The 12,122-nt window shown below is 37.8% G+C and overlaps 1 protein-coding gene across 7 annotated transcripts in view; it reads right to left on the bottom strand.

Annotated features, from left to right (window-relative positions):
• Positions 1–261: 261 nt before the first annotated feature.
• Positions 262–12,122, bottom strand: part of LOC126415026 (skin secretory protein xP2-like) — a 547,299-nt gene continuing 535,438 nt past the window's right edge. For 6 of the 7 annotated variants that reach the window (XM_050083400.1, XM_050083398.1, XM_050083399.1 and 3 more), the window contains 2 exons: positions 6,252–6,403; positions 262–1,351 (listed from right to left, as the gene is read on the bottom strand). In XM_050083400.1, the coding sequence (XP_049939357.1) occupies positions 1,241–1,351; positions 6,252–6,403 (263 nt within the window). In that variant the 3' untranslated portion in view covers positions 262–1,240. The remainder of the gene's footprint in view (positions 1,352–6,251; positions 6,404–12,122) is intronic. The other variant, XM_050083405.1, reaches the window with a different exon arrangement.

Here is a 12,122-nt window from a genome sequence, read left to right as displayed (position 1 = left end):
ACAATTGGCAAGCCCTTTACTACTAATATTCCATACACAGTCCTTCCATTAGATACACGGGTGAGGAAGAAAACAATTAATAATAGTTGTAGAAGACAGATACATTTTTTATTTTCTGTCTGCTTTACTGATTTGATTGTTGCTGCATGGTGTTTCCCATGTCCTTCCTTTTGGAAAGTATATTTTATGCATATCACACACTGCATGGCCACACACACAAACAAATACATGTGTAAGAAAAACAGTTCATGGAACTGTGACTGTTCCTGGAAAATATTTTATTAAATGTTTTAAATACATGATTTACAGAAATTAACAAAACTTTGATACAAATTAGCAAAATACCATAAAATTTGCTTTTACATTCTTGAGTAAATAGCTCACAATCTGTCTTTACCAGCTGATGTAATGCTGGAAGCTACAACTTGAATTTATCCAACTACATTTTTAAAATATATTTGATTAAATACAAGTATAACAGTCAGATGCTAAAACTACTATTTTGAAATTGTATTCATTCATACATAGAATTGCTAATGAACTTTTGTAGAGATTGTACTTGATACCATTTTTCACATATTTGCTAAAATGTGCACACACACACACACACACACACACACACACACACAATAAACCACTTTAACAGTCTTCTGCTGAAACATTTACTATAACAAACAACCAACAGGTTACACTATACATAATATACAGTTTTATTGCTGCAGAATTACTTCAAAATATATTACTACTTTTTATACTTCCTCATTTCTACAAAAGTGTTTACATATCTTGGATCGAGTCTAATGAACTGAAGGTAACTACAAGAGGGGCACCTGATTGTTGCAGGAAGGTACATCAAATATGATAAATTGTTTCTGTTTGGAATAAAGAGTACAAAGTGCAATTTTATTTACTGCATTCATATTCACTTTCAAAAAGTTAAGAGATATCTGAGAAGTAAGTAGTAGTAACATAATATATTGTTATACAGTTATCTGAAAATTACCTGCATTGTAGAGAAGTAACATCAAATTTAACTCTGTGGCAGCAGTGAAATTCTACAAATAAGGTAATTGTTTTTAAGTGGTCATTTAATTACTTCTGTTACATGACCTGCAAAACTTTTATGGACTTCACCTAGACATAAATATGTCATCAAATTACTAGAGTTTCTTATACAAGGGCCTAATCTGACCAAATAAAATTAGGATTAGGAATTTTCTCACAAATTAAAGGACAAATACTACAGTTTAGTATGTTTTACATTGTCTGTCCAATAATTTTGTATCGTCATTGCTTCAAGACTATTTAAAAATGAATCATTATCCAGACTGTACATTTCTTCCGAGTTCTCCTGAAACAAGAAAGGAAAAAAGATCTTATTTTAAGTTTCAGTGAATCTACATAGCTGAAACATCAAAAATTAAACTCACATTCAAACTAGCACTGGGAGTTACCTACAAAGACAAATTATTCCATATAATTAGCTAGGTACTTTCTAACAGTGGAATGCCCAGGATGGGATGTAACAATATTATGAAAAGGATAGTTGCTACTCACCATAGAGTGGAGATGCTGAGTCACAGATAGGCACAAGAAAAGGACTTCACAAAATAAGCTTCCAGCCAACAAGGCCTTTGCCAAAAATACATGACAGCCAGATACACATGCACAGCCAACAAGGCCTTTGTCAAGAATATACAACACACGCGCGCGCACACACACACACACACACACACACACACACACACACACACACACACGGCCACAGCCTGGCTTCAGCTGCCAGACACTGTTGTTGTCATGCGTGTGTGAGTTGGTAGAGAGAGAGAGAGAGAGAGAGAGAGAGAGAGAGAGAGAGAGAGAGAGAGAGAGAGAGAGAGAGAGGGTGGGGGTGCATATGTCATCTATTTTTGACAAAGGCCTTGTTGACCGAAAGCTCGTTTTGAGACAGTCTTTTCGTTGTGCGTATCTGCGACTCAACATCTCCACTACATGGTGGGTAGCAACTGTCCTTTTCATAATATTGCTAGTTACTTTCTATGACAAATACATCCATTTCATGTCTTTTAACCTGGTTCTATAAATTCCTATCACTATAATAGAAGTAAAAGAACTTGTCTGTATTCTGAACTGAAGATACATTGTTGCAATAAAAGATCGTTCATTTGAATTTTCAATGATATTATTTGTTTCCTCCACAAGAATGGAGCCAGGCAAATAGGCAAATACATATGTTGTGTGTCACTTATAACATAATGATAACAGCTATGATGAGTCTAGAGTGGTAAATTTCAAACTTGAGTTTACCATTAAAAATGTCCTCCGATTTTTAATATACATTAGCTGAAAACATGTGAAGTCTTGAATTTTTAAATTTGTATACAACTTACATAACACAGCCTTATTTAGCTCAAAACACACACAGTCTCACAAAATATATTATACTTTTTTGGCGGACATGTCTTTGTCACTATTCCCCACAAGAAATGGTTGTAGGAGGCAAGGTTAGGCAGGTATGGAAACCAGTCCATACTTGCCACTGTAAATGTGATATTACACATAGCAGTGAATTGATAACACTAGTATTCACAAAAAAGGTCAACATCAGCAGTGTTTGGTACAATCAGGCTCTCTCTTGTACAAACCATGACATGCTGGGTAAGACCTTCAGCATCCCATTCCCCACACAACAAAAGTGCCAGTAACGCCTTTTGGGAATACTGTAGCTAAAGAGTCAATTTTGTGAAATGTAGTGCCTATGTTTGATGCAAATGCAGATTTTCAGTACCTTAAGAATGCTAGATTTATATGTTTGTAAAATCCCCCAACAAAAATGTGTCTCATCCAGAAACGGAATATTACCACCATCAAATCTGTAACTACCAATCAAGGAAAGCTTCTGGCATTCCACAAAGTTAGTATTATAGGCCCTCTGCTGTTCTTTGTCTATATAAACAATTTGGGAGACAATCTGAGCATCTGTCATAGGTTATTTGCAGGCAATGCTGTCATTTATTGTTTAATAAAGTCAGCAGAAGATCAAATTGCAAAAAGATTTTAAAAAGTTGTCAGTATGGTCCAAAAATTGGCAACTAACACAAAATAATGACAAAGTGTGAGGTCATCCATGTGTGTGCTAATGCCAAAAGGAATCCATTAAACTTTTGTTACATGCTGAATCAATCAAATCTAAAGGCCATAAATTCAACTAAATATATAGAAATTACAATTACAAACAACTTAAATTGGAAAGAGTACATCGATACTGCTGTGGGAAAGACAAACCAAAGACTGCGTTTTATTGGCAGAACACTTACAAAATGCAATAAATCTACTAAAGAGACTGCCTACACAATGCTTGTCTATCCTCTGTGTGGTATGGGATCCTTGCCAGGTAATATCAACAGAGTACATAAGAAAGTTCAAAGAAGGGCAGACTTTTTGTATTATCAAGAAATAAGGGGGAGAGTGTCACAGAAATGATACAGGTTTCAGCATGGACATGGTTAAATCAAAGGTGTTTCTCATAGTGACGGGAACTTCTCATGTAATTTCAATCTCCAGCTTCCTCCTCTGAATGAAAAATATTTGGTTGGCACAATCATCTTAACAAAACAAGGGAAATCAGGGCTCGCACAGAAAGATATAGGCATTTGTTTTTTCTATGTGTTGTTCTAAGAGTGGAATAATAGAGAATTATTGTTAAGTCAATTAAGTGTGACTTGCAGGGCACTCATGTAGATGTACATATAGACTCTCAAACTCTTCTCTTTATATATTGGCTGGTGACACTGCACCTTTTACAGATGCACATTTACATTATTTCATAGGATTCAGTAAGTACTGGTTAATGTTAACAGAGGCTCAGCTGCAAATGATCCACAGGATGTCCTCAGATTATCATGTATAACAACAGCAAGCACGGGGTTGAAGACCACAACTTGGATCACATCTTGCTAACATTTGTACCTAATGGTTAAACTTCTTTATCTAATTTTATGTTGTTTGCCATTTCTGGGTTACTTCATTTTAATATTGGGGAGTTCTTTGTGAACCATGCTACAGCAAAAATTCTCCAGGAATCCAGATCAAGGGAGATACAGAATAGAACAAGAGTAGAAGCAACAATAAAATCCTATAATTATACACTGATAAATCAGTCAACAGAAAGAAAATGTGCAATGCACAAAAACCATTTTAAATATTGTGCATACCATATTCAATCTGCATTTATCTCTCTCGGCACAAAAAAGATGCAGGCATACAATCTTGATTGAATTTAAAAAGAAATAAAACACTGTTGTTATGCTGCAGCATCTGTTCTGTAACAGCATATTATTGTTTTGAAAGATATGGCATATTCTCACTGGCAGATTAATTATTGCACCTCAGTGACAAATGACATGTATTTTATCAAAAGTGATAGTTTCATGAAGCATATCTTATAGATCACGGCACTGAAGTAAATGGAGGCAAAAGATGCAGTACACAGTTTTTGGAATTAGGTTGCACACAAGATTATTTAGCATATGACAAATGAATGGGTCGAGGAGAGGCACACATTTTTTACAAGATATTGGGAAATTAATGAAAAATTCTTAGTTCTGTGTGGGAAGACACTGAAGGGAGAGTTTATTTAGGGGCATAATTTATGGAAATTATAAGCCATATACAAACATCAAGTAAAGTTTTGGATCACCCCAGTTCCCTGAACTCCTGAAGATAGATGTTAACTGTGGATATTATATCACAGACACATTTCCTTTGACTGTTCAGAGGTCACTGAACCAGCCCAAAAATGTAAACAACCATGCCTCAGCAGCGTATATTAGATGGTGGGGGTCGGACAGTCAATCAGTTCCAGTCATTTCACCAGGAAGGAGGAACACGGTTCGTATTGACGGTAGTTCAACCTTGACTAGACGGTCAATACTGTGGTTTGATCGTATCCGCATTGTTATTTTGTACCAGGAAGGGCTCTCAACAAGGGAGATGTCCAGGCATCTCTGAGTGAACCAAAGCAATGTAGTTCGGACATGGAGGAGATAGAGAGAGACAGGAACTGTCGATAACATGCCTCTCTCTGGCCACCCAAGGGCTACTACTGCAGTGGATAACTGCTACCTATTGATTATGGCTCGGAGAAACCCTGACAGCAACGCCACCATGTTGAATAATGCTTTTTGTGCAACCACAGGACATCATGTTACGACTCAAACTGTGCGCAATAGGCTGCATGATGTGCAGCTTCACTTGTTACAGGTGGGTCCAACAACATGCCAAATGGACTGCTCAGGATTGGTATCACATTCTCTTCACCGATTAGTGTCGCATATGCCTTCAACCAGACAACTGTCGGAGACACGTTTGGAGGCAACCCCATCAGGCTGAACATCTTAGACACACTGTCCTGCGAGTGCAGCTGGGTGGAAGTTCCCTGCTGTTTTGGGGTGGCACTAAGTGGGGCCAACGTATGCCGCTGGTGGTCACGGAAGGCACCGTAATGGCTGTACGATACGTGAATGCCATCCCCCGACCGATAGTGCAACCATATTGGCAGCATATTGGCAAGGCATTTGTCCTCATAGATGACAATTTGCACCCCCCATCGCGCACATCTTGTGAATCACTTCCTTAAGGATAACGACATCGCTTGACTAGAGTGGCTAGCATGTTCTCCAGACATGAACCCTACTGAACATGCCTTGGATGAATTGAAAAGGGCTGTTTATGGATGACGTGACCCACCAACCACTCTGCAGGATCTATGCCAAATTGCTGTTGAGGAGCAGGACAATCTGGACCAACAGCGCCTTGATTAACTTGTGGATAGTATGCCACTACGAATACAGGTATGCACCAATGCAAGAGGATGTGCTACTGGGTATTGAAGGTACTGGTGTGTACAGCAATCTCGACCACCACCTCTGAAGGTCTCACTGTACGGTGGTAACAAAATGCAATGTGTGGTTTTCATTAGCAATAAAAAGGGTGGAAATGATTTTTATGTTGATCACTATTTCAATTTTCTGAACAGGTTCCGGAACTCTCGGAACCAAGGTTATGCAAAACTATTTTTGATGTTTGTAGCTAATATATTCTAGTTTAGAACATTACTGTGTAACAAGACGAATACTCTTCTCATCTGAAGGATAAAGTGATTTTTGATTCATTGGTTCTATACCAGAATAGGAAGCATACATTAGACCATCTACTTCATCAAAATGCCAGTGCATGTGTCTTAATGGTACCTTGTATGTCATAACTCTGTGACCCTTGCTGGAACTCACCCGTAGTGTACTGTCGTCAATGTAACCACTTGAATCAGGATTACTGCACTTGTCATTCAATGTCTGTGGCTTGTTCAGATATCGTCGTCGGTACATTACGAAGCTTACTGCTCCTGAAATCATTAATTTCACAAAGTAAAGTACTCTCTTGAGTAAAATTCCACATTTAAAAACTGTCAGCAGATAGCATTCAGCAATAGCAACTTAAGTACACAATTTCCAAATAGAGGTATGTGATCAATGCCAACATGTTCATCATAAATTTTACTTGCTAGTGTTCATCAAAGTTTAAAAAATTGAAGTATAATCATATTAAATCATGTTAGTTCTCAATAAAGTAAATTAATGATATATACAAAGGTTTGTTAAAACATGAAATTGTAGTTGTAATGATGCTAAACTGCCTTCTAAATTATGAACAGTGTCAGGATTTGTGAAACAAAATCAATTTATCTCATAATACCACTAAAATGTCATGTTGCTTAAGACTGTATTAAAGAGCTTTCTGTTTGGAATTCCTTCTATTCTATTGAAGAGCACTTTCACATTACTAAAATTAAAGTTTTGTGTTATGAGACAATTAATATTAGCATTTTAATATTGTAAACACTCAGAAATTTAAGTAATTTTAATCAACTGCACTTAAATTGTACATCTCTGACTTTTCAAATTCCCAGAAATACTTCTACATGATATCCATGATGTACAATTAATGAAAACTATACTGGCTGAATTTTGTTGTTGAGGGATATACATAAACCTTTTACATCCGATATCAAGAATGATATATAATTGTATACTCATTATAGAGAGACTAGCTGAAATGAAAACGCAGCAAGTGATGCAGGCAGAAGGGACTGCAAATGTTTAAAAAATGAGATTGACAGAAAGTGCAAAATGGCTTAGCAGAAATGGCTAGATGATTAATGTAAGGATGTTGTTGTTGTGGTCTTCAGTCCTGAGACTGGTTTGATGCAGCTCTCCATGCTACTCTATCCTGTGCAAGCTTTTTCATCTCCCAGTAAGGATTTAGAGGCATATTTCACTAGGGGAAAGATGGATACTGGATACAGGAAAATTAAAGAGGCTTTTGGGGAAAAGAGAAGTAGCTGTGTGAACATCAAGGGATCAGATAAAAAACTAGTCCTAAGCAAAGAAAGGAAAGCTGAAAGGTGGAAGGATTATATAGAAGGTCTATACAAGGGAAATGAATGTAGATGAAGATGAGATGGGAGATATGATACTGCAAGAAGAATTTGACAGAGCTCTGAAAGACCTAAGTCAAAATGAAGCCCTGGGAGCAGACTATATTCCATTGGAACTACTGATAGCCTTGGTAGAGCAGTCATGACAAAACTTTTCCATCTAGTGTGCAAGATGTGTGAGACAGGCGAAATATGCTCAGAATTCAAGAAGAATGTAATAATCCATTTTTCAAAGAAAGCAGGTGCTGACAAATGTGAATATTACCAAACTATCAGTTTAATAAATCATGGTTGCAAAATACCAACACACTCTTTACAGAAGAATGGAAAAACTGGTAAGCTGACCTCAGGCAATATGTAGCAGTATGTTAGGCAATACTGAGCCTATGCCTTACACTACAAGATAGTTTAAGGAAAGGCAAACCTACGTTTACAGCGTTTGTTAACTTAGAGAAAGCTTTTGACACTGTTGACTGTAATACTCTGTCTAAAATTCTGAAGGTAACAGGGAGCGAAAGGCTATTTACAATTCATACAGAAACCAGACAGTAGTTGTAAGAGTCAAGGGGCACAAAAGGGAGGCAGTGGTTGAAAAGGAAGTGAGGCAGGGTTGCAGCCTGTCCCCAATGTTATTCAATATCTATATTGCACAAGCAGTAAAGGAAACCAAAGAAAATTTTGATTTAGGAATTAAAGTTCTGGGAAAAGAAATAAAACCTTTGACATTTGCCAATGATACTCTAATTTTGAAGAGCAGCTGAATTGAATAGACAGTGTTTTGAAAGGAGGACAGAATATGAACATCAACAAAAGCAAAAGAAGGCTAACAGAAAATAGACAAATTAAATTAGGTGATGCTAAGGGATCAGGAAACAACACACTTAAAGGAGTAGTTGAGCTGTGTTATTTGGGCAACAAAATAACTGATAATGGTCGATGTAGGGAGGATATAAAATGCAGATTGGCAATGGCAAGAAAAGTGTTTCTGAAGAAGAGAAATTTGTTAACATTGAGTATAGATTTGAGCATCAGGAAGTCCTTTCTGAAAGTATTTGTATGGAATGTAGCCATGTGCCAATGTGAAATGTGGATGATAAACACTTCAGACAAAATGAGAATAGAAGCTTTCAAAACATTGTACTACAGGAGAATGTTGAAATTTAGATGGGTAGATCATGTAACTAATGAGGAGGTACTGAATAGAATTGGGGAGACAAGAAATTTGTGGCACAACTTGGCCGGAAGAAGGGATCAGTTGACAGGACATGTTCTGAGATATAAAGGGATCATTAGTTTGGAGGGAAGTGTGGAGGGAGACCAAGAGATGAATACAGTAAGCGGATTCAGAAGGATGAAGGTAGCACTAGTTGTTAGAGATGAAGAGGCTTACACAGAATGTAGTAGCATGGAGAGCCGCATCATGCAAGTCTTTGGATTGCAGACCACAAGAACAACATTTAAAATGCTGGCTGGTCAGAAATTGTTGTGTCCCATCACCATGACAGTCATTGAAGACTGACTTGGTAGTATAAGACTGACATAGGTAAATGGCCTTAGCTTTATTGAAGAAACCATCCTTCTACCAACCAAAATGGTTTAGGGAGACAGTGGTTAAATTATATCAAACTGGTCAGAAGGAATTTGGTATCCCACTTTGAAAACAAGCCCAGTGTCAAAAAAATTGTACAATCTCATTCGTTTTCAAGGAAAATTTAGCTTTGCAACCTCATATACCAATAATGTTCCTTGTAATGCTTGTGTGTTTTGTAAATGAGAGGAGGCTGACTGCTAATACGGCTCCAGCTATATTCTGAGAATACACAGTTTGCTGTCAGCATAGAAAGGTTGACTAGCTTATGGCAAGCATGTACACAATTTATTTTAATTTAATGTGGAGAATGAGAACTTTAAAAAGGAAGCACTGTAGCATCTAAATGCTGCTTGAAATCAAACAACATTAATCTTTCCCACACTTTGAACACAGGACTAAGAATGTTAGTAATTATTTATCTTATGGAGATATTCTAATTTACATCTCCCTTCGTCAAGAAGTCAACTAAATGTCATGACAAACAAACATTCATGACATGGTGGTAACAATGTTAAATCCAGCAGCAATGGAGCACTAGCTCATGAGCAGCATTATGGGAGAAAATGGCAGCTATGACCTTGTTAAAGGGTCATGCTTAATATTTGCCTGGCATGTTTTATAGAAACATAAATCAGGGTAGCCGGAGAGTGATTTTAAGACAACCCCTACAGTGTGTGAAAAGGGAAGAACAATTTTGTTTGCCACCTCTGTTTTGGGTAGCGCAACACAGTGTTTGAGAGACATAATTTTAAGTTAGTTTCAGTACAGTTAAGGTGTACATCTGTTCAAGACATTCAATGTTGAAAGAATAGTATCTAAGAGTGAACACTACTGTGAGACACTGCATGGGGTGCCACAACAGAATTAAGTTAGATTGAGCATTACAAGTGTTTTATGGGTATACAATAATACAGAATTTGATGTGGCAGAACGTAGTTGTTGTGGTCTTCAGTCCTGAGACTGGTTTGATGCAGCTCTCCATGCTACTCTATCCTGTGCAAGCTTCTTCATCTCCCAGTACCTACTGCAGCCTACATCCTTCTGAATCTGCTTAATGAACTCATCTCTTGGTCTCCCTCTACGATTTTTACCCTCCACGCTGCCCTCCAGTACTAAATTGGTGATCCCTTGATGCCTCAGAACATGTCCTACCAACCGATCCCTTCTTCTAGTCAAGTTGTGCCACAAACTTCTCTTCTCCCCAATTCTATTGAATACCTCCTCATTAGTTATATGGTCTATCCATCTAATCTTCAGCATTCTTCTGTAGCACCACATTTCGAAAACTTCTATTCTCTTTTTGTCTAAACTATTTATCGTGCACGTTTCACTTCCATACACAGCTACACTCCATACAAATACTTTCAGAAACGACTTACTAACACTTAAATCAATACAAATGTTAACAAATTTCTCTTCTTCAGAAACGCTTTCTTTGCCATTGCCAGTATATATTTTATATCCTCTCTACTTTGACCATCATCAGTTATTTTGCTCCCCAAATAGCAAAACTCCTTTACTACTTTGTCTCATTTCCTAATCTAATCCCCTCAGCATCACCCGACTTAAATCGACTACATTCCATTATCCTCGTTTTGCTTTTGTTGATGTTCATCTTATACCCTCCTTTCAAGACACTGTCCATTCCGTTCAACTGCTCTTCCAAGTCCTTTGCTGTCTCTGACAGAATTACAATGTCATCAGTGAACCTCAAAGTTTTTATTTCTTCTCCATGGATTTTAATGCCTACTCCGAATTTTTCTTGTTTTTCCTTCACTGCTTGCTCAATATACAGATTGAATAACATCGGGGAGAGGCTACTACAACCCTGTCTCACTCCCTTCCCAATCACTGCTTCCCTTTCATGTCCCTCGACTCTTGTAACTGCCATCTGGTTTCTGTACAAACTGTAAATAGCCTTTCGCTCCCTGTATTTTACCCCTGCCACCTTCAGAATTTGAAATAGAGTATTCCAGTCAACATTGTCAAAAGCTTTCTCTAAGTCTACAAATGCTACAAATGTAGGTTTGCCTTTCCTTAATCTAGCTTCTAAGATAAGTCGTAGGGTCAGTATTGCCTCACGTGTTCCAATACTTCTACGGAATCCAAACTGATCTTCCCCGAGGTCAGCTTCTACCAGTTTTTCCATTCGTCTGTGAAGAATTCACGTTAGTATTTTGCATCCATGACTTATTAAACTGATTGTTTTGTAATTTTCACATCTGTCAGCACCTGCTTTCTTTGGGATTGGAATTATTATATTCTTCTTAAAGTCTGAGGGTATTTCACCTGTCTCATACATCTTGCTCACCAGATGGTAGAGTTTTGTCAGGACTGGCTCTCCCAAGGCCGTCCGTAGTTCTAATGGAATGTTGTCTACTCCTGGGGCCTTGTTTCAACTCAGTAAGGACAGTGACATATCTGTTTTAAAACTTAATCTCTCAATAACTAAATTATAGTAATTGCATTGGTCCCCCATTTTTATTGACGTTGCACCACAGATTTTACACGGACTGACAAAAAGTGTGAAGTACCCAGAAGACGCCGTCAGACATCAATGTAACTTCAAACACATGGTATGTATGTAAATAATTTAGAGTTACAATTCTCTGCAACAGGTAAATGCTATCAGAGTGCATTGGTGTTTTTACCTGCCTGGTAGGGTATACAAGGGATGTGAAGAGTGTCAGATGTTGAGTGATCACTGCGAAGGGCACTATGGTGACGAATACACATGTGCGACAGCCTTACTGGTATGTGACCAAGTTTGAAAGGGGCTGCATTGTGGGTCTCCATTAGGTTGCCTGGGCAAAATGTACCATATCCAAATTTAGGGGGTTTTCAGATGTGACAGCAGGTTAGTATTGGATTCGACGGGAATGAGAGGGCAAGCATAATTGTCATCAAGATTCCAGACGACCATGTCTGACCACCACTACAGATTATCACTGCATTGTGAGAACCAAGCACATTGTGGAGGAGCGCCACTTAACAAATGGCGGTGGCTAAAAAGGCAGTGCCCAATATGCAATCTAG

Source organism: Schistocerca serialis, chromosome 1, assembly GCF_023864345.2.
Source record: "Schistocerca serialis cubense isolate TAMUIC-IGC-003099 chromosome 1, iqSchSeri2.2, whole genome shotgun sequence".
Lineage (NCBI taxonomy): Eukaryota > Metazoa > Arthropoda > Insecta > Orthoptera > Acrididae > Schistocerca > Schistocerca serialis.
The sequence above is the reverse complement of the archived record's forward strand: the minus strand, read 5'-3'. Positions and strand labels throughout refer to the sequence as shown.